The sequence below is a fragment of the Erythrolamprus reginae genome, chromosome 12 (assembly GCF_031021105.1).
Source record: "Erythrolamprus reginae isolate rEryReg1 chromosome 12, rEryReg1.hap1, whole genome shotgun sequence".
Classification (NCBI taxonomy): Eukaryota; Metazoa; Chordata; class Lepidosauria; order Squamata; family Dipsadidae; genus Erythrolamprus; species Erythrolamprus reginae.
Genome location: NC_091961.1, coordinates 9348346 through 9370970, shown reverse-complemented (window position 1 = coordinate 9370970; position 22625 = coordinate 9348346). Strand labels below are relative to the sequence as shown.

Here is a 22625-nt window from a genome sequence, read left to right as displayed (position 1 = left end):
GAAGTTTACGAAAGGCAAGGAGGGTGGGGGCTATTCTAATCTCTGGGGGGAGTTGATTCCAAAGGGCCGGGGCTGCCCCACAGAAGGCTCTTCCTCTGGGTCCCGCCAAGCGACATTGTTTAGTTGACGGGACCCGGAGAAGGCCCACTCTGTGGGACCTAACTGGTCGCTGGGATTCATGCAGCAGAAGACGGTCCCTGAGATAATCTGGTCCGGTGCCATGAAGGGCTTTATAGATCATAACCAACACTTTGAATTGTGACCGGAAACTGATCGTCAACCAATGCAGACTGTGGAGTGTTGGTGTAACATGGGCATATTTGGGGAAGACCATGACTGCTCTCGCAGCTGCATTCTGCACGATCTGAAGTTTCCAAACACTTTTCAAAAGTAGCCCCATGTAGAGAGCATTGCAGTAGTAGAGCCTCGAGGTGATGAGGGCATGAGTGACTGTGAACAGTGACTCCCGGTCCAAATAGGGCCGCAACTGGTGCACCAAGCAAACCTGGGCAAACGCACCCCTCGCCACAGCTGAAAGATGTTTCTCTAATGTGAGATGTGGATTGAGGAGGACGCCCAAGTTGCGGACCCTCTCTGAGGGGGTCAATGACTCCCCCCCAGGGTGATGGACAAATGGAATTGTCCTTGGGAGGCAAAACCCACAGCCACTCCATCTTATCAGGGTTGAGTTTGAGTCTGTTGACACCCATCCAGACCCCAACAGCCTCCAGGCACCGGCACATCCCTTCTACTGCTTCGCTGACTGGACAAGGGGTGGAGATGTAGAGCTGGGTATCATCTGCATACTGATAGGTTTTTGTTGTTGTTGTTCTGACATTTGACCAGCAACTGTAACTGGCATCTTCAGAGGCAAAGCAAGCTGCTTTGTGGTATACCTCCCAGTAACACAACCTCTCAGCCTGTGAGCTGCTGAGAGGTACACCACAACCGACTCTGAAGATACCAGTCACAGCTGGTGGCAAAACACTGGATGAAAAGTAAACTAGCTCACGGCCACTCAGTCCAAAAGTTCCTCGCTGCTTTATAATGTCTCCATGTTGGTTCATCCCAATTTGAGTAAGGGGAAATTCCCCCACCAAGAGAAACTGGAAGGTACATTTTTAGATAACAACCAGGACCCAGCTCACTTGGTAGCTTAGCCTAGAACAATGACTTTTCTGCAGGGGCTCAAAAATCTTCAAGACTTACCGTGATCCTTAATCAGGGTTTCCATCTCCTCTTGAACTCCTTTGTGCCACTCTGTGATGTCCACGTGCAAAGAGTAATCACAGCAGGACTTGCTGTCGGCCCATTCTCGCCACTGATCAAATGCAGAAACCAAACTGGTGCCGGGCTCCGGAACGACGTGATCAACTAAAGAAAGAAAAGTCACATGTATCCAATGGTTAACACGCTTTCAAGGTTTAAAGTCTCAAGATTCTAAATGAAGAAGGGGAGTAGGGCAAGACTTCTCATCCTATTATTATTATTATTATTATTATTATTATTATTATTATTATTTATTAGATTTGTATGCCGCCCCTCTCCGTAGACTCGGGGCGGCTCACAACAATAACAAAGAAAATGTAAGAACAAATCTAATAATTTAGAAAACACTAAAAAACCCATTATTAAAAGCAAGCATACGCACAAAGATACCATGTATAAACTGTATAGGCCCGGGGGAGATGTCTCAGTTCCCCCATGCCTGACGGCAGAGATAGGTCTTAAGAACTTTACGAAAGGCAAGGAGGGTGGGGGCAGTTCTGATCTCCGGGGGGAGCTGGTTCCAGAGAAGTTCCAGAGGCTCTTCTCCTGGGTCCTGCCAAACGACGTTCTTTAGTCGATGGGACCCGGAGAAGGCCAGCTCTGTGGGACCTAACCGGTCGCTGGGATTCGTGCGGCAGAAGGCGGTCCCGGATGTATTTTGGTCCGATGCCATGAAGGGCTTTATAGGTCAAAACCAACACTTTGAATTATGACCGGAAATTGATTGACAACCAAAGCAGACTCCCCATAAGAGGTTGCCTGAAAGGACTGAAGTCCACTGGTAACATTAGGAAACCCGTTTAACTGACCCTCTTCAAGACTCTGAGGGTAACTCCTTTCCCAAGGAAATGGGAACCTTAGTCCTTCCCACTGGGTTTTTTGAAGCTTTGGCTGCTTCTGCCCGTTTCTGCGCCTTTGAGAAAAGTTTTTCAAAGCTTTCTGTTTCTTTTGGCATCCTTCTCAGAAGATGATGAGGTTTTCCTTGAATCTTTAGCCTTGGCCCCGGTAGATACTCACTGCGAATGCCAGGCAGGGAAGTTGGCGCCAAACCGACAACGCAGTTTGTAAGTGCAGCCAGTCAGCAGTAAAAAAAAAATGAGGCAAAACCAACAGCATGGTTGCAAGTGCCAGAATTCAATGCATGGCGCGAAACCAGCAATACGGTTTCCAAGTGCAACTAGGCAGCCTCTGTTTGCTGCAGAACCGAAGCCTCGGTCTGTCTCAGCACAACTGCAAAGGGAGCAGAGCCATCATTTTTCAGACTGCAGGAGCTAAAAAATTGAGCAGCCCTGGTACTGGCTCTGCTGTCACTCCCGTGACGTGGAAATGGAGCTAAACGCTCCTTACTGAAGCCGGCATGGAAACCCAAGCCTGCCACTGGGTTCCAACGAGAAAGTGCTGTGCTACGGCAGAAAAATTGCCCTGCTGGAAAATCCAAGCTTCTGGTTCCTTAGTAAAATCCCAACATGGATAAATACATTTTGTACCTTCCTAGGCTGACTGATTTGAAAAACTGGAGCTCAGGTATGGCCAAAAAATTTGCAACTCAATCTCTGGCCAATCAGATGGAATGAACCCATGCTTGGACTCTCCAAACAGCGCACAGGAGAATCACCCAATCCTAATAATTATGATTAAGGTAGATGCTCCAATAATTTGAGATGGGATATGATGGTTCCTGTTTGGGATACATCGGAATACACAGTGTGTATGTGTGTGTGTGAATGAGAGACCTGGCCCATAGAATCGTCAAGAGTCCGACTTGACTGAATGGCTAATATAACCATTATCACTATATATGGGAAATGCTTTCTGTGGCCCAGGGAGGAAACAGCAGGATAAATTATCTTTTGCTGGTCCAAAGTCCTACATGAACAACATCTCCTACATAATACATGGGCAGATAATGTCCTGCTTCTCAATGGAACTCACAAGTATAAAATATACAACCAATTAACCAGGTCCCAGTGGAGCTCTGGAAACAAAAACAATGGATAAATATCCAACTATCGCTTCCCTGCCAGATGTCAGGATGTGATTCTCATGATGGGGTACGCTCTTTCTTTCCCACCATAACAATCCACAAGGCTAGGATATGGTCACTTTACACAGCCCTGAAAAACCCATCTGGGGCCATCACTTCAATCAATCAATCAATCAATCAATCAATCAGAATAGACTGGAAGGAACATTCAAGGTCTCCTAGTCCAATCCCCTGCCCAAACAGGAGATTATACAGTGTTCCCTCGATTTTCGTGGGTTCGAACTTTGCGAATAGCCTATACCACGGGTTTTCAAAAAATATTAATTAAAAAATACTTCACGGTTTTTTTCCTATACCACGTTTTTTCCCACCCAATGACATCATATGTCATCGCCAAACTAATAATTTTTGCAAATAAATAACAAAAAAAATAATTATTGTTAATAAATAATTATGTTTATAAATATCAGGATCACTAAGTGTCTTATTCAATGGTGAGTACTAGTAATAATGGTGAGTAAATGGTTGTTAAGGGAATGAGAAATGGTAATTTAGGGGGTTAAAGTGTTAAGGGAAGGCTTGTGATACTGTCCATAGCCAAAAATGGTGTATTTACTTCCGCATCTCTACTTCGCGGAAATTCGACTTTCGCAGGTGGTCTCGGAACGTATCCCCCGTGGAAATTGAGGGAACACTGTACTACACCAGACAAGTGACTGTCCAGTCTCTTCAAAGCTTCCAGTGATGAAGCACCCACAACCTTTGACAGCAATTAACATTGGTTGGTTGTTTTATGTGTTTGTCTCCAGGCCTTTAATCATTTTATAGTTGCTCTTCTCTGCCCTTTTTCCAAAATCCCAACATCTATTTTTTATAATGTGGTAACCAAAACTGAATGCAATATTCCAGGTGTAGATTTTAGGTTCGAGAATTCATTTTTGCTCATAAAAGATATTAAAAGTAGTCCTGGACATCATGACCACAACTGAGCCCAAAATTTAGGTTGCTTATCAAAGTAGTTGTTAAGTGAGCTTTGCCTCTCTTTTTTGTGACCTTTTGGCTACGGTTGTTATGTGAATTATTCCAGTTGAAACATGTGGTCATTAAGCAAATGACTTTGCTTGTCGGAAGCCAGTTGGGAAGATTGCAAATGGTGACCCCGTGACCCAGGACAATGCAACTATCTTAAATACATGCTACTTGCCAAGTGCCCAGATTTTGATCACGTGACCATGGGGATGCTGTAATTGTGGTAAGTGTGAAAAACAGTCACTGGTCACCTTTTTTTTCCAATGCTGTTTATCAGAGCTACACTTTCAGAAGCTAGCCAGCCCAAGCAGCAAACCAGCCCAACCAGCTAAACAACCCAACCAGCCAGCCACAGACCAGTAGATATGGAGTTGAAGTCTTCAGTGAAACACAGCAGCCGTAGGAAGTCTTATTTAAACTACTACTGTATACTGTCTTTACTATACATACATTGCACTAGTATCTAACTAGTATCTCACTACAACTATCTTAGTTACAATAACTCACAGGAACCAACGTATCAATACAGCAACTTCAGAGCACACTTCACACAGAGCAGGATCAGAGAACAGAAAGAGCGCGAACGGACAGCAGAGAGCAGAGAGCTCTTGCATATTTAAATACTTTTCACTTGATGAGGTTGCTGCATGCTTAATTGCCTCAGAATGACTCGGCATTCTCTACATAGGCCTTCCTTCTGCATTGAGAATATTACCTCGGGATATGCTTAATCCTGACACTGTTGAGGCTTTGAATGGTCACTAAAGGAATGGTTGTAAGCCAAGGACTACCTGTATTCAAAAACAAGACTACACATCCTGTAGCTAGGATAAGGAGTGATGTTCAGCATTCAATCTCCTATTGTGTCAGTTAAGTATGTACAAATGGTCCCATCAATCAATCAATCAACAAATTCTTGCAATGAACTTTTGTTTCTTTTTGTTCTCGCTTGAAAAAAGATTCATCAGCTCTAGATTATTTTTTTCCTCCAAAAAGCCCAAACCAAAATAGGTACTATAGAAAACGAGACAACAAGGCTGCCCTTTGTTAGTTTATCTGTGTGTTTTTAGCTAAACTGAAACATTGTGCAGTGATGATGATGATGATGATGGAGAAGGAAGAGAAGGAGATAGTAAAGTAGATGATACTTAGTTGATACCTACGATCAACCATTAGCACCAGTCAATGGTATTTATATCACATCTTTAAATGTTCAGTTGACTGAGTTTCATGTTTAATGAATAAAAGAAATAATAATAATAATAATAATAATAATAATAATAATAATAATAATAATACCGCAGTAATAATTGTAGTAGTAGTAGTAGTAATAATAGTAGCAGTTGCAGTAGCAGGAGGAGGAGGAGGAATAGGAATAAGAATAGGAAAGGTTAGAGATGATTGGGGAAAATAATATATCCATGAATTGCACAAGATTCTGTGCGTTCATATTCACACATATGAGAGGGAGGCAGAAAGGGAGGGAAAGAATCCTTTAATTAAGCTTCAGTATAGGAAGAAAATGAAATTTAAGAATATACAGTGATCCCCCGCTCGTTGCGAGGGTTCCGTTCCAGGAACCCCCGCAACGAGCGGGTTTTCGCGAAGTAGCGCTGCGGAAGTACAAACACCATCTGCGCATGTGCAGATGGTATTTTTACTTCCGCAGCGCTAGCGAGGAGCCGAAGATTGAGGACTCAGCTCGGAAGCTGCACGGGTGTTTTAAAAGGTCTCCGCCGGCATGGGGGGCTTCTTAGCAACCCCCCAAACCCGAGTTGGGGGTTCGGGAGGTGGTAGGAAGCCCCCCATGCCGGCGGAGACCTTCTAAAACACCCGTGCAGCTTCCGAGCTGAGTCCTCAAGCCAAGCGCAGAAGTTAGCCTTGAATCCCTTTGAATCCCGCCGCTTCTGCTGGATACGGGCGATGGGGGGGCGAGCTGCCACAGCCCCTGGCTTCCGCGCCGCTCATCCCACCCACCGCCCGTATCCAGCAGAAGCTGCTGGATTCAAAGTGCTGCTGGGAGCCGCAGGCGAAAGGAGCTCGGGCATCGGAGCGCGGCGCCAGGCATTGTTCTCCGGACCCCGCCCGCTCAGCCCCGCGGCGGCCCTTTCCCTCTCCAGGCTGCGGGCGGGGTCCGGAGAACAATGCCCGAGCTCCTTTCGCCTGCGGCTCCCAGCCCACCGCCTGTCTCCTGCTGCCCGGTTTAGCCAGGACACGAGCGGCGAAATGACTTGGAGGAATGTGAAGCTGAAACCGGCCGGTTTCAGCTTCACATTCCTCCAAGTCATTTCGCCGCTCGTGTCCTGGCTAAACCGGGCAGCAGGAGACAGGCTTTGAGTTTTGGCTGCGGGGGGAGAAGTAGGACTTTCCTAACTCCCTCACCCCGCAGCCAAAACTCAAAGCCTGTCTCCAACGCGCGCTACGATCTTCCGGGCGAGCCAGGCTCAGCGGATCAAGGCAGCCGCTTGGGCCGAGAGGAGCCGGCCTTGATCCGCTGAGCCTGGCTGGCCCGGAAGATCGTAGCGCGCGTTGGCTGCACCGGCGGCGAAATCGCTCGCCGCTGCAGCCAACGCGCGCTACGATCTTCCGGGCGAGCCAGGCTCAGTGACGGAAGGCAGCCGCTTGGGCCGAGAGGAGCCGGCCTTGATCCGCTGAGCCTGGCTGGCCCGGAAGATCGTAGCGCGCGTTGGCGGATCAAGGCCGGCTCCTCTCGGCCCAAGCGGCTGCCTTCCGTGACTGAGCCTGGCTCGCCCGGAAGATCGTAGCGCGCGTTGGCTGCACCGGCGGCGACATTGCTGCCGGCTTGGCTTCGCTCGCCGCTGCAGCCAACGCGCGCTACGATCTTCCGGGCCAGCCAGGCTCAGTCACGGAAGGCAGCTGCTTGGCCCGGGATGCTGGGCCGAAAGGAGCCGGGCTTGAAGATCGCAGCGCGCGTTGGCTGCGGTGGCGAGGGCTTGCAATAGAGGGTGGAGGAAGCGGCCATGGGAGGGCGAGCTGCCTCAGGGAGGAGGATCGGGCGGGACCAGGTGGGGGCTGGAATTTCTCCGCCAGGGCGAAGGGCGGGCGAGCGGCGAAGGGCGGGCGAGCGGGTGCTGGGGAGGGCTTCTCGCCCTCCCGACAGCAAGAGGGGGGAGCGAACGGCGTGGGCAGGCAAAGGGCGGGCGAGCGGCAGCGAGGAGTTTGCATGGGCGGTGGGGAAACTCCTCGCTGACGCCAGCAAGAGGGGGAAGACCCAGGGAAGCCGCTGCCATCTACGCATGCGTGCCCGGCACGCATGCGTAGATGGTATTTTGACTTCCGGGTTGAAAAATCGCGAATTACCCTGTTCGCAATGGTCGGGGACGCAATAACCGGGGGATCACTGTAATTCCAATAGACACTTTAATGCAAAGGGCAGCAATGGGTAAGTAATTGTTTGTAATGTGGTAATAATTGTAAAAAATCTCCAAGGTCCCTTGTTATTCTGCAATATTATTTAGGTGTTAGCTTAAGTCGAGGATGTCAAATTCAAGGCCTGGGGCTCAGATCTAGCCTGTGGGGTATTCTGATCTGGCCCGCCCTGGAAACAGTGAAACCAGCCCATGGTGCTTCTGCCAGTGAAAATGGGCTCGCGAGCTCAATTTTCGGCGAGCTCCATTTTTGGCTGCCACAACCTCCTGCAACCCTTTGCCAGGGAAATTGTGGCTCTCAACCAAAGTCCCCCTCTCCCTACAAATATCTGTATTCATCCTCTGAGAATTAAAAACAGTAGGCAGAAATATTAGCTTTAGCTTTAGATCAGAAAAACAAAATAACAGCTCGTAAGTGTTTAACAATTGTTAAATCAATTGCAGATATTGCAGTCGCTATCCTAAAATCCATGCAGACAAATTATATTCAATTTCATCAATTGCTCCCTTTTTAAAAAATAATTGGAGGAAATTTAGAGAAATCAAGGGGCAGGGAGAGAGGGAGGCAGAAAATGTCTAGCCTTTGGTCACTCCGTTTCAAAACCCCAAATAACCCGTAATTAAACCTGGATCCAAAGACATCGAAACCTAGGAGACATTTCCAAAAATGCACATATATATCCAACCACCAGTTACTTTTTCTAGCATTCAGATGATAAAAATAGCTAAAATGGAAGGAGGAAAAAGGCAGAGTCATTCTCATTCTTCATTTTTATGCTTCCAATTAGATTTTATAACTTGGAGGATTACTTGGATGAAAGAAGAAAGCTCTTCTTTCTTTCTATTTTTTTTAAATCCATCAAGGGATTCAGCAGCATCTTTGTCAACAAGTTATTTTCCATTTAAAAAAAAATCAATGCAGTCTTTAAAACGAGATATCATTTGAAAACCCCAAGGAACTCTTAGAAGGCGGGGGAGGGGAGAAGCTGGTGATTGATTTAACTGCTTCTCCAAGTCGTAATAAACCCTTGAACAAGAGAAAGAAGCCAAAGACCGTCTTTGAGAACTGTGGTGTCCAGGAAGAGGAATTTCTCTTTAAAAAAAAGTCATCCAACTGTTCAGTAGCTATTTTGCAGTACTGGAAGAAAATGGTAATTTATGGGTGCTCAGCAACCCAAAAGGAACATATAATGTATCTAGGCAACAAAAAGGGTGGGGATTTTTTGTTTGTTTGTTTGTTTATTTATTTGTTTATCTATCTATCTATCTATCTATCTATCTATCTATCATTCATTCATTCATTCATTTTGGAAATACAGTGATACCTCGTCTTACAAATTTATTTATTTATTTATTATTTAGATTTGTATCTCGGGGCAGCTCACAACAAGACACAACAAATCGTAACAAATCCAAATAAATTTAAATATTTAAAAAGTTTAAAAAGAATCCCAATATACTAACACACACACACACACAAACATACCATGCATAAATTGTACATGCCCGGGGGAGGTGTTTTAGTTTCCCCATGCCTGACGGCAAAGGTGGGTTTTAAGGAGTTTACGGAAGGCAGGGAGAGTAGGGGCAGTTCTAATCTCTGGGGGGAGTTGGTTCCAGAGAGTCGGGGCCGCCACAGAGAAGGCTCTTCCCCTGGGGCCCGCCAATGCCTCATCATGCAAACTTTTCGAGATACAAACCCGGGGTTAAAATTTTTTTGCCTCTTCTTACAAACTACTTTCACCTTACAAACCCACTGCCGCCACTGGGATGCCCCGCCTCCAGACTTCCATTGCCAGCGAAGCACCCGTTTTTGCGCTGCTGGGTTCCCCCTGAGGCTCCCATCCATGGGAAACCCCACCTCTGGACTTCCGTGTTTTTGTGATACTGCAGGGGAATCCCAGAAGGGAAATCCCAGCAGCGCAAAATGGGTACTTCGCTGGCAACGGAAGTCCGGAGGTGGGGTTTCCCAGCGAGGGAAGCCTCAGTGAAATCGCAGCATCGCAAAAACAGAGGTCCGGAGGTGGGGTTTCGAGGACTTCGGTGTTTTTGCGATGCTGCGATTTCACTGAGGCTCCCTTCGCTGGGAAACCCCACCTCTGGACCTCTGTGCCAGCAAAGCGCTCATTTTTGCGATGCTGGGATTCCCCTGCAGCATCGCAAAAACACAGAAGTCCGGAGGTGGGGTTTCCTATGGAGGGGAACCTCAGGGGAATCCCAGCAGTGCAAAAACGGGCACTTCAGCTGGCAAAAGGGGTGAATTTTGGGTTTGCACGCATTAATCGCTTTTCCATTGATTCCTATGGGAAACATTGTTTCATCTTACAAACGTTTCACCTTAAGAACCTCGTCCCGGAACCAATTAAGTTTGTAAGACAAGGTATCACTGTACACTGCATTGTTACATTCCTGAAGCTCTTATATTGCACCAGAGTGAATTCTGTTTCCATTTTGTATTTTGGGATGCATATGGTGGGAATGCATGTCTACGATGTTTATGATGTACGGACGTGTGTACTCCTAAGTTACTTCGACCCTTCTCTTCCTCTAAATGTTCTGCAAGTGTTCTACAGCACATAATTAGAACACACACAAAATCTTAACTCCTGGTCCTGGAGGAGTACAGAAGGACATCTGTTTCTTTGTTAAGTTTTGAGAGATTTTAACTATATTTAGCTTGAGTCATTCTAATGTACGATAGTCATTACTTGGATTGCTCATGCATACCGATCTGTCATTCAGACGGGGCCAGTCCAGAACTACAGACAAATAAACAGCTTAAGAAGCTGGACTCACATCTCATGAACACATAGTATGGTTTTGTCTCTACTCTATCCTTCGGTATGACTGTGATGCTCCTCGACAAGATATCCACCACATTGTGTCCCAATGTCCATCAAGAACTTACTCTGGCCCAATGTCTTATTTTCTTTCAACATAAACCTCCCTCTCCTTGAATTGCTGGATGGATTGCACATTAACATTTCAACTACTATAAGTCTTTGCCATATTTGCCATACGCTAACTAAACAAACAGTATGGTTTGATTCATGATTAGCATATTACCGGAACCCAGTTAGTGTGAACCCTATTCAACAAAACATGGCTTCATCACTATGTGAACTAGCCAAAATATGATTTCTGACAAAATAATTCCTTATGATTCTGCAAAGAACTCAAAGGAGTGGGATACCACATTGTCTTGTAGTAAAATAGGTTCTGGAGTTAAACTCGGTTTGAACCTCCATTGTAGAGTCTGTTTTTTATCATCTTCCAATAGCCTCTTTTGAAGATGCAAAACATCCTTTGGTTCATATACGCTGGCAATGACCCATAATTAAAACCTTACACATCACCCCTCTGTGAACCCACGCATGGTTCATGGCTTAGAAAAGTATGCAGCTAGTGCAGGGGTAGGCAAAGTTGGTTCTTCTATAACATGCAGACTTCAACTCCCAGAATTCCTGAGCTAGCATGACTGGCTCGGGAATTCTGGGAGTTGAAGTCCACAAGTCATAGAAGAGCCATCTTTGCCTACCCCTGAGCTAGTGTAAGTGCCCTTCTCTTAATGTCCTGGGATCCCAACCGGCACACCAAACACTGATAGATGAATATTTGAAATACTCTGCAAAGCGTCTGTATAAAATGATATGATAGTTTTGCAAATGGCCAAGTCACTTCTCCTCTTGTAAACTGCTTTCCTTAAGTTCTGGAATAAAGGTGATTTGAAGCATGTGATGCCATGCCACATCCCATTGCAAACAAATTCCCTTGTTGTCTATGCCAGTGTTTCCCAACCTTGGCAATGTGAAGATATCTGGACTTCAACTCCCAGAATTTCCCAGCCAGCATTCGCTGGCTGGGGAATTCTGGGATTTGAAGTCCAAATATCTTCAAGTTGCCAAGGTTGGGAAACACTGGTCTATGCTATGTGCTGCATTGAAGCAGAGTCATTTTAAAAATATATATATATTTTATTAATTTTCAAAAAACAAACATAACAGACATAACATAGAACATTTAGTGGAGCTACAGTCGCTCCACATTAAAAAAAACCATCTATAAAATGTATGAAAATATATAAAGTGAAAATATCAGTTTTAATTTAATAAATCTAAACCTATATAAAATTTATAAAGATATATATATATATAAATTTGAGAGAAGAAGAATTTATGTTTATATTAGTAAATAATTACCATCTAATACAATTTTACTACTAAATTCAAATATTCAGAGTGATATAACAACACACTTATCCTTTTCCTTGTTTCCCACCAAGTATATACCTTCTGCCAAATATCATAAAATTCTGATTCTTCTTGGTTGTTTAACCGTCTCATCATCATGTCGAGCTCGGCAGTCTAAAACTTTCTTAAGAATATCTGTTTCTTTTGGAATCTCAGTATCTTTCCATTTTTGCGCAAAAGCTATCCTAGCTGCTACTACTATGTGTACCATTAAATAATATATATCTTTTTTGTATTTATTATTTGATATACCTAGTAAAAAAAAATTCTGGTGTTTTCTTGATTTCTTGTTGTGTTATTTCTCTCAACCATTTTTCTATTAAGTTCCAATATTCTTTTGCTTTTGGGCACGTCCACCAACTGTGGTAGTAGGTACCTATTTCTGTTTTACATTTCCAACAATTAGGCGAGTTAGCTTGAAACATTTTTGAAATTCTACTTGGTGGTAAGTGCCATCTATAAAACATCTTAATCTGATTTTCTTTAAAAGAAATTGACTTTGTTATTTTCCAGTTATATGTCCATACCTTTTCCCAGGTATTTAGATCTATCAAAGAAGAGTCATTCTAATTCATGGGTCTTCAAACTTGGCAACTTTAAGACTTGTGGGCTTCAACTCTCAGAATTCTCCAGCCAGCTATGCTATGCTGGTTGGAGAATTCTGGGAGTTGAAGTCCACAAGTCTTAAAGTTGCCAAGTTTGAAGACTTCTGTTCTAATTTTGTTGTTTTCTCTAGGCAAAGAATTTTAAACAATCTGGTGTATTATACAGAAATAGGTAAATAAATATACTGTTGCAGAAAGCACTTAAAAGTGGTTGATTTGCTTGAAAAAGATTTCAAAACTTTTTCTTTTGAAAATTATTTTGGTCATGGAAGGCAGGAAAGAGAAGAGAAATAGTGAGGCCAACCATCCAGATGTTTCTATTTTGAGGCAAGAAGGAAGAGATGGACAACAATGTCATTTCAATACAGCAGTCTTGGCAGAGCAACCTTTTTGGCCCTGTTAGATATTAACAGTTTAGAATTTTAAAAAAACTGAGTGCAGTATGGCCTTTTAAATTTTAGCACATAGCCAAGCTTGCTTCGGAAAGCTCACTGCAAACCTAAATTTGATTATATTGATGTGTAATTTCTTTTGATAATATGGTGCATCGTTCTTTTCTACTTTGATGTGTCTCTTATTTTCTTGTTTCCTTCACACACCCCGCCTTTTGTACAAGTTATGCATGATTCAGAATGCCACATGTGAGATTTTTGTACCATGAGAAAGACACGTGGGCTAACCTACTCTCCAGCCCTAGAACTTATTGTGGTGGGGAGAGTGGAGAAGAGAGAAGACAAGCATAATATTTGTGCAAAAATCCAATCCAGCTGTTAAGGCTGAGAAGCAACAGTTCAGTTGGTCAGAAAGATCAGCAACAAGAAAGAGGGTAGGACAGTCAAGAAGAAATACTGTGGAGGCTTAGCACCTACTTAGCTTCAAGGACCCCAATGACAGATGTACAAATCTTTAAACCAAATTTATTTTAGCCAAGGGAAAAAGTCCTCTAAGGAAATTAACCCTTTGTATACAGATACTCTTCTCACCATTTGAAGATAGCCAAAGGCTGTTGGAGGAGAAATCATTATAAGCATTCAACTTTGCTCTCCCCTGCCAATTCCAAGGATATCTGCAAACCATAGTAGGCCATGCTGTTCAACCATGGTTTGCTGCACAAGACAAGTAATTTCTTTCAACTCAAAATAAAAATAGTGAAGTCTCTTTTCATCAACTCAGAAAAACGTGACACATCCTTGTCACTTTCGCAACAATGTGAGTTGTATTTTGGTTAAGTCTTCCCTACCAAACAAATATTTCCTAGTGGTGACATAAATTTGCAACAAGGCCTCCACTGTAAGAATTAGCAAGCTGGGGGGAAAAAACCCAGCTATGTAAACTGTAGTATATCTTGTGGTATGCTGCACAAAATCATTCAAATATGGCCAAAATCATTCAAATATGGCATTGCAATGTGTGAAATTGTTCATATGTTGCCCCTACTGCTATGGAACCTGTTTGCAGCCTCTGATACAGACACACAGGCCATTTTAGTGCAACATGTTACTAACAGAAGTGAGTATATATAAATCAAATAATAGATGCTTTGATGCCTACCATTATGCCCATGGTAATCCCGAATTTCATAATTAGTAGCCTTCAAAGGAAAAGTATTAATTGCTATCCTCAAAACAAAACTTAAAATGGTCTGAAAATGGATGTAATTCTGCATTTTCACCTTTTAGATATAAACAGCAATAGCACTTAGACTTATATGCAGAGTATCCAGGGAGAAAGAATTTTTAAATTCCCTGATATTTCCCTGACATTTCACAATATCAACATGTTACGCACACATACATTTTTCCAATATATCATAAACAAATATTCTAAATTTGCACCGTTTATACTTTTATCTCCTGTCTGTTTTCCTTCTAATATCCGTGTTCTGTGGCTCATGTTTCCTTAAGACCTTTTGTTCTTGCACTACAAGCATCGTCTTTTGATCTCCGTGTTTTATTTACTTTACCCTGCCTTTATTATGTTAACAAATACCTCAAGGCAGAAAACATATCCAACATATCTTTGTCCTCCTTCCCACTTCCCAGAATCCACTGGAGTTGGGCGGCATATAAATCTTGTTAAACAATTAAACAACAACCCTGTAAGGTGGGTTGGAGTGAGAGAGAGAGTGATGGTCCAGTCACCCAACTGGCTTTCGTGCCTAAGGCGGGACTAGAATGCTCAGTCTCTTGGTGATTGGCCCAAGTCACGCAGCCAGCTTTCATGTCTACAATGGGACTAGAACTCACAGTCTCCCAGTTTTTATCCTGGTACCTTAATTTCAAGACCAAACTGGATATTGCATTAAAATTAGATAATTTAGAACTTACTGATCATAGTGGTGCCTCCAGCCAGGGCTGCTCTTGTCCCTTGGAAGAAGTCATCAGCGGAGGTCATTCCTTGGTCAGGCATTTGGAAACGGGAGTGGACATCGATTCCTCCAGGGATGACCATTCGTCCATGAGCCTCGATGGTTTTTACCCCTCCTGGCACAATTAGGTTCTCCCCTATTTGTCTGAGATAAGAGGCCATCTGGTATCAGTATTATAAGCACAGAGAGAAGCACGTGTTCAAGATATTTGTTTTTAATGTACATTTTCAAGTGGGGGGAAAAAAACCAAGAAAGCTCAGTGGCTTTTTGAGGGGAAAAACCTCCAGAAAGCCTGTTATTGTTGTGAATGGTCCTCAACCAACTGTGGTTGTTCTGTGGAGCTCTCTGGTAGAATCCCCCCGAAAATGCACAGATACAATTTCAGACACACACACGTTTGAAAATTCAAAACAATGTTCTTTATAATGACAATTCACTTAACCTAAGCCCTCTTTTTGTATAGCAAAGAGTACTCGTCTCCAAACAAACTGGTAATTGGTACAAGTCCCTTATCAGTTCTGTGATTGCAGCTGTGAGGCAATTCACAGTCCTTCTTCTTTCACAAAGTGAAACACAATTTGCTCTGGTTTAGTTTCAAAGCGGGGAAAAATCAGCACACAAAAGGTCAAAGTCAGTAAAGCAGTCACAAAACACAACGATCAGATAATCCTCCACAATGGCCAAACCCACAGGCTGCTATTTAAAGCAGCCTCATTAATTACCACAGCCCCACCCAACCACAGGTGGCCTCATTTTCTTTGATAATAATCTCTCAGTTGTTGCTGCCTATGCATTGCTCTCCCCATGCATGGCTGTATCATTAACTCTTGTTCCGAATCCAAGGAGGAGCTAGAGAATTGATCTCCTTCTGAGCTGTCTGCCACACTCTCCTCCTCCCTGTCACTCATGTCTTCTTGGTCAGAGGAGCCTTCATCAGCAGATTCCACCGGGAGCAAAACAGGCCTGCGGCATGTGGATTTCTCCCTCACATCCACAGTGCTTGGGGCAGGAGCTGGGCCAGAGCTAACCACAACATTGGTAATGAGAGATTCTGAGAAGGATGAGCCAGGCCCATCTTTTTACATTGGGCCAGTGGATGCAGAGAGAGTGAGTAATATACCTGGATGAACCTGAAAGACCACCAGAGGTAGCAGATGATAATAATAATAATAATAATTATTATTATTATTATTATTATTATTATTATTATTATTATTAATTAGATTTGTATGCCGCCCCTCTCCGAAGACTTGGGGCGGCTCACAACAATAATAAACAGTAATAGTAAACAAATCTAATATTTAAAAAAGAGATATCTAAAAACCCATTATATAAAATCCTATAACACAAGCATACCATACATAAAACTATATAAGCCTGGGGAAAATGTTTCAGTTCCCCAATGCCTGACGGTATAGGTGGGTCTTAAGCAATTTACGAAAGACAAGAAGGGTGGGGGCAGTTCTAATCTCTGGGGGGAGTTGATTCCAGAGGGCCAGGGTTGCCACAGAGAAGGCTCTTCCCCTGGGGCATGCCAGACAACATTGTTTAGTCAACGGGACCCGGAGAAGACCAACTCTGTGGGACCTTATCGGCCGCTGGGATTCGTGCGGTAGAAGATGGTTCCGGATGTATTCTGGTCCGATGCCAATGAAAGTAGGATTTGACATAGAGAAGGAAAAGGGGGAAGACTATGAGCCTTTGTTAGATGCCCGCTTTAAAAGAATACTTGTATGGGAAAAGGAAGAAATCTGTAGTTTGTTAACTCTAGGGAACTGTTGACCACTCCCCATAGGTATTTAAGGATGGCCGATGGGAAATTTGGCATGGAGTTTCAACGTTTTGTAATGTTATTTCTCAGCTAAAATCCTTGGAGGAAAGTGCCTTGTCTGCAGAGAATCTGGGAAGCTATAAATGTAAGTTGCTGAAACTGGAGACTCTTTATCTCATAAAGGGATGTGTAATTAGCTTTGGCCTTAGGCAGCAGCCTAGCCGGTGGACTGATCTTTTTATTTCTCTCACTGAGAAGCTGCCAAGATGAACTCATATGCATAAATTTGGCTTGTATAAATTGTTGGGTTTCACCACTCTAATACATGCTTACACTGTCTTGTGGGCACATCTCTATGGTCAGGTCGCAAATTAACTGACTAGTGTGTCAACTTTTGATGACAAAAAGGGGGATGTACTCTGCAGACTATATAAACACAGCAGAGTAGATGACTTCTCCTCTCTTTTTCCCTTTTCGCCCTGCTGAGACTTTCTTTCCACCTCATTCTATCTCCCTGTGTGCTCCATATCTCTCGGCTGAGGACACATGTGTGAGATCAATCCGAAGGCATCCTCACACATGGAAGCATCCAGAAGTTATTGATATATAGTGATACCTCGTCTTACAAACGCCTCATCATACAAACCTTTCGAGATACAAACCCGGGGTTTAAGATTTTTTTGCCTCTTCTTACAAACTATTTTCACCTTACAAACCCACCACCGACACTGGGATACCCTGCCTCCAGACTTCCGTTGCCAGCGAAGCACCCATTTTTGCACTGCTGAGATTCCCCTGAGGCTCCCCTCCATGGGAAACCCCACCTCCGGATTTCCGTATTTTTGTGATGCTTCAGGGGAATCCCAGAAGGGGAATCCCAGCAGCGCAAAAACGGGCGCTTCGCTGGCAATGGTAGTCCGGAGGTGGGGTTTCCCAGCGAGGGGAGCCTCAGCGAAATTGCAGCATCTCAAAAACACAGAGGTCCGGAGGTGGGGTTTTCGAGGACTTCGGTGTTTTTGCGATGCTACGATTTCACTGAGGCTTCCTTCGCCACCTCCGGACTTCCGTTGCCAGCGAAGCGCTAGTTTTTGCGATGCTGGGATTCCCCTGCAGCATCGCAAAAACACGGAAGTCCGGAGGTGGGGTTTACCATGGAGGGGAGCCTCATGGGAATCCCAGCAGCGCAAAAACGGGTGCTTCGGCTGGCAAAAGGGGTGAATTTTGGGCTTGCATGCATTAATTGCTTTTTCATTGATTCCTATGGGAAACATTGTTTCATCTTACAAACTTTTCACCTTAAGAACCTTGTCCCGGAACCAATTAAATTTGTAAGACAAGGTATCACTGTATACTGAAATATAAGCATATATGCCTGCATTATGTAAATGCATGAATCAACAGAATTGTAAGTAAAGATTGCAATTTATTTCATCTTTATGAAGGAGTGATCATTCATTGCTAATAAATGGGATTCTAAGCCACACAATTAATTTCTCGCCATGCTGAATCCGCTGCTAATTAAGCCAGCTGAACTCTGCTAATATTAATAATATTAATAGTAATCAAAATACCCAACATAAATTATGCTTTCTATATAAAAAGTTTGATTTAAAATATCAGTGCGTAGATTCCTCCTTTGCTTTCAATCTGCGTAGGCCTGGGATAGAAACATAGAAGACGGACGGCAGAAAAAGACCTCATGATCCATCTAGTCTGCCCTTATACTATTTTTTGTATTTTATCTTAGGATGGATATATGTTTATCCCAGGCATGTTTAATTTCAGTTACTGTGGATTTACCAACCATGTCTGCTGGAAGTTTGTTCCAAGGGTCTACTACTCTTTCAGTCAAATAATATTTTCTCATGTTGCTTTTGATCTTTCCCCCAACTAACTTCAGATTGTGTCCCCTTATTCTTATGTTCACTTTCCTATTAAAAACACTTCCCTCCTGAACCTTATTTAACCCTTTGACATATTTAAATGTTTCGATCATGTCCCCCCTTTCCCTTCTGTCCTCCAGACTATACAGAGTGAGTTCATTAAGTCTTTCCTGATACTTTTTATGCTTTTTAGACCTTCCAGTGTTCAGTTGTGGAGACCTCACTTACAAAAAGATATTGACAAAGTTGAACGAGTCCAAAGACGGGCTACAAGAATGGTGGAAGGTCTTACAGACGCCTCCAGGAATATCAACCCTATTGCACACTTTAGAGTCATCGGCAAATAGGCAAACCTTCCCTACCAAACGTTCCCCTATGTCACTCACAAATATATGAAAAAGAATAGGACCCAGAACAGACCCTTGTGGCAGAACAGTTACCTTCTCATGAGAGTTGCAGCAAATGCCTTGAACTGCCTCTCAATGCAGACCCTGGAGTGCACTTTTTACACTCCTAAATTACAGCAGCAATTCAGGAACAGCCCAGAAGCCAAACAAGAAATGCTTCAATTGCACTTTATAATTCATGTCTTCACAAGAGATTTCCACCCAATAGGCAGAAGCACCAGGACCTAAACTGTGTGCTGGCAAGTTTGGGAAGCACCAAAGTCTTTCCATTCTTGCCAAGTTCTCATTCACTGTGGTCAACCTTTAAATCTATATTTATATATCTGGACTACAACTCCATGCATGTTTTCTTTGTGACAGACTGCATTAAATTTAAGGATCTCAAGAACTCAACCTGAAATGGCATGTGTCTATGGCAAGACATTTTTTAACGTAATTCCACAAACAGAAGCAAAATCACCAGCTACTCACTTTATCAACCCATCTTCCATATAAATGTCTGCATAGAAGGACTGGTCATCGTTGACTATTTTGCCTCCTTTGATCAAAAGGCGATCACTCTGAAAAACAAAGACATCAAACAATACATCAATAAGAACAAATGGTTGGGTTAATAACAGAATAACAGCATTGGAAGGACCTTGGAGTCTTTTAGTCCAACACCCTGCTCAAAGAAGAGAATCCTACAATATTTCAGATAAATGCTTATCTTCTTAAAAACTTCCAGTGCTGGAGCATTCGCAACTTCTAGAGGCAAGTTGTTCCACTGACTAATTGAAACATTCAATTTCTCCTTAATTCTAGGTTCCTTCTTTCTTTGATTAGTTTCCATCTATTACTTCTTGTTCTGGCTTCAGGTGCTTTGGAGAATAGGTTGACCCCCTTCTCTATTACAGACCCAGGTGAAGACAGTGAATCTCTGAATTATTCAGAGGGCATTCCATATACAGTAAATCAAGTCAGATATTTTGAAGCAAAATAGTTCGGAATCGCAAATAAATTGCCTTGCAACAATATAACCCCTTAAGTATGCTTTCAAGAAAAAAAGAAGCTACTTTAAAAGTGATGGTTCCATTTTATTAAACTGTATCCACCAGTTAAAAATATTTCAAGAATCCCACAAGGGCCAAGCAACTGTGTTGCTTTAAAAAAGAGCAACATTCTTCTATGAAAAACTAGTTTTCTGCCAGTTTCTTCCTCAAATTATCCACTGTTAACTCACAGAGGTTAAAACTTTTTCTTTTAATCACTTTTTCTTTTAATTCCATTGTCATCTTATTAAAAGAAAAAGAGGAATCGGACTATTATAGAATTCGGAATAGATTTTACAATTGTCTAGAAATTAGGAATCAAAGTTAACAAACAGTTAAAAAACTAAAATCCGAATGATAAAATATTCATGTATATATAAAACTATAGGTTAAATTACTAAAGGTAAAAAAAACATGTACCAACTTAAATTGTGAAGTAGGAAAGAAATATATATGTATTGACACAAAATACTATAAAATATATTGTATAGGGTTCTTAATGTTTATATTTGTATGTATTCTCTATTTGTTCAACTTGATTTTTGTCTTATTTTTACTTTTATTTTTGTTTTTTCTTTTCTTTTATTTATTTATTTATTTATTTATTTATTTATTTATTATTATTTAGATTTGTATGCCACCCCTCTCCGCAGACTCGGGGCGGCTATTTGTATTTTGTATTATTATTATTATTATTATTATTATTATTATTATTATTATTATTATTAATTAGATTTGTATGCTGCCCCTTTCCGCAGACTCGGGGCGGCTCACAACAGTGATAAACAATATACAATAACAAATCTAATATTCAAAGTCTAAAGTAACAATTTAACATTAAAAGCCTAAAAACCCCATTATTTAAAAAGCATACACACAAACATACCATACATAAAACTACATAGGCAAAGGGAGATGTCTCAGTTCCCCCATGCCTGATGGCAGAGGTGGGTTTTAAGAAGTTTACGAAAGGCAAGGAGGGTGGGGGCAATCCTAATCTCTGGGGGGAGCTGGTTCCAAAGGGTTGGGGCCGCCACAGAGAAGGCTCTTCCCCTGGGTCCCGCCAAACAACATTGTTTAGTCAACGGGACCCGGAGAAGGCCAACTCTGTGGGACCTAACCGGCAGCTGGGATTCATGCAGCAGAAGGTGGTCTCGCAGATATTCTGGTCCGGTGCCATGAAGGGCTTTATGGGTCATAACCAACACTTTGAATTGTGACCGGAAACTGATCGGCAACCAATGCAGACTGCTGAGTGTTGGTGTAACATGGGCATACCTAGGGAAGCCCATGATTGCTCTCGCAGCTGCATTCTGCACGATCTGAAGTTTCCGAACACTCTTCAAAGGTAGCCCCATGTAGAGAGCGTTACAGTAGTCGAACCTCGAGGTGAAAATTAATAAAAACTATTAATAAAAACTATTTTTAAAAAATCCCTTGATTCTTTCAAGTAACTGTAAAGGCTGTCAAGGAAACTGACCAAACTCATGGACATTGGAACACCCCCAGCTGTATTTTTAAGCAAGGTTTGAATCAAACAGATTGCTTCACCCCTCTGATGAAGCTACTGCACATTCCAGAGAGAACAAATCTGCTCACAGGCATTAGATAAACTGGACAGGGGAGAAGGAACAAATCTAAACAACTGCATTTCTTCCAGGTGACAATCTTCTGCAGGAACTATAGCAATGCAATTAGCAAGCCGCGCTATATGACGATGGGATGTGCTGCCTGTCTTGTTTGCGCTTTCAGCTTAAACACTAAAAACCAAAAAAGAAGGTTGATTAATGTCTGTGGTTGACATCTGGATGTTATGCTGTCAAGGCTTTCTACTGCTCGGCAATTTATCAAGAAAATGGACTGATCACATCTTTAGCGGCGTCAGCGCTTTAAAGCAGGAGTCTCCAACCTTGGCAACTTTAAGACTTGTGGATTTCAACTCCCAGAATTCCTCAGCAAAGCTGAGGAATTCTGGGAGTTGAAGTCCACAAGTCTTAAAGCTGCCAAGGTTGGAGAGCTCTGCTCTAAAGGGACCACACATTGGTTGCCTTTGAGCAATTTTTTCAGGTAGTGGCTTAAGTTTATCTTCCCACAAGTTTTCTTCCTTAGCAAAGACACCTGTTTGGGAAGTTTTCAGGATGGATTATTACTAGCTCTGTCTTACAATCCGACCAATCGGGCATTTACAGTGTAAAATATCTTTACAATCCAACCAATCGGGCATTTACAGTGGGGGTGTCCCTCTGACCTTGCTGCCAATCAGCTTAAAGCTCTGTTGGGAGAATTGGTGCAAGACTTATGGTTGAGGGGGTCACCACCTCATGAGGAACTGTATTAAGTGGTCATTAGAAAGTTGAGATCCACAGTGGTCCTTAACTTTCTAATGACCTCTTAATACAGTTCCCTATGTTGTGGTGACCCCACCCCCTCAACCATAAGTTTTCCGCAAAGTCTCCCAACAGAGCTTTAAGCTGATTGGCAGCAAGGTCGGAGGGACACCCCCACTGTAAATGCCTGATTGGTCGAATTGTAATTGCCTTCTGCCGCACAAATCCCAGCGACTGGTTAGGTCCCACAGAGTTGGCCTTCTCCGGGTCCCGTTGACTAAACAATGTCGTTTGGCGGGACCCAGGGGAAGA

General features: G+C 42.9%; 1 protein-coding gene across 4 annotated transcripts in view; it reads right to left on the bottom strand.

Moving 5' to 3' along the window:
• Window positions 1-22625, bottom strand: part of DPYSL2 (dihydropyrimidinase like 2) — a 162356-nt gene that overhangs the window by 92428 nt on the left and 47303 nt on the right. For all 4 annotated transcript variants that reach the window (XM_070765804.1, XM_070765805.1, XM_070765807.1 and 1 more), the window contains 3 exons: window positions 19427-19515; window positions 14854-15038; window positions 1210-1374 (listed from right to left, as the gene is read on the bottom strand). In XM_070765804.1, the coding sequence (XP_070621905.1) occupies window positions 1210-1374; window positions 14854-15038; window positions 19427-19515 (439 nt within the window). The remainder of the gene's footprint in view (window positions 1-1209; window positions 1375-14853; window positions 15039-19426; window positions 19516-22625) is intronic.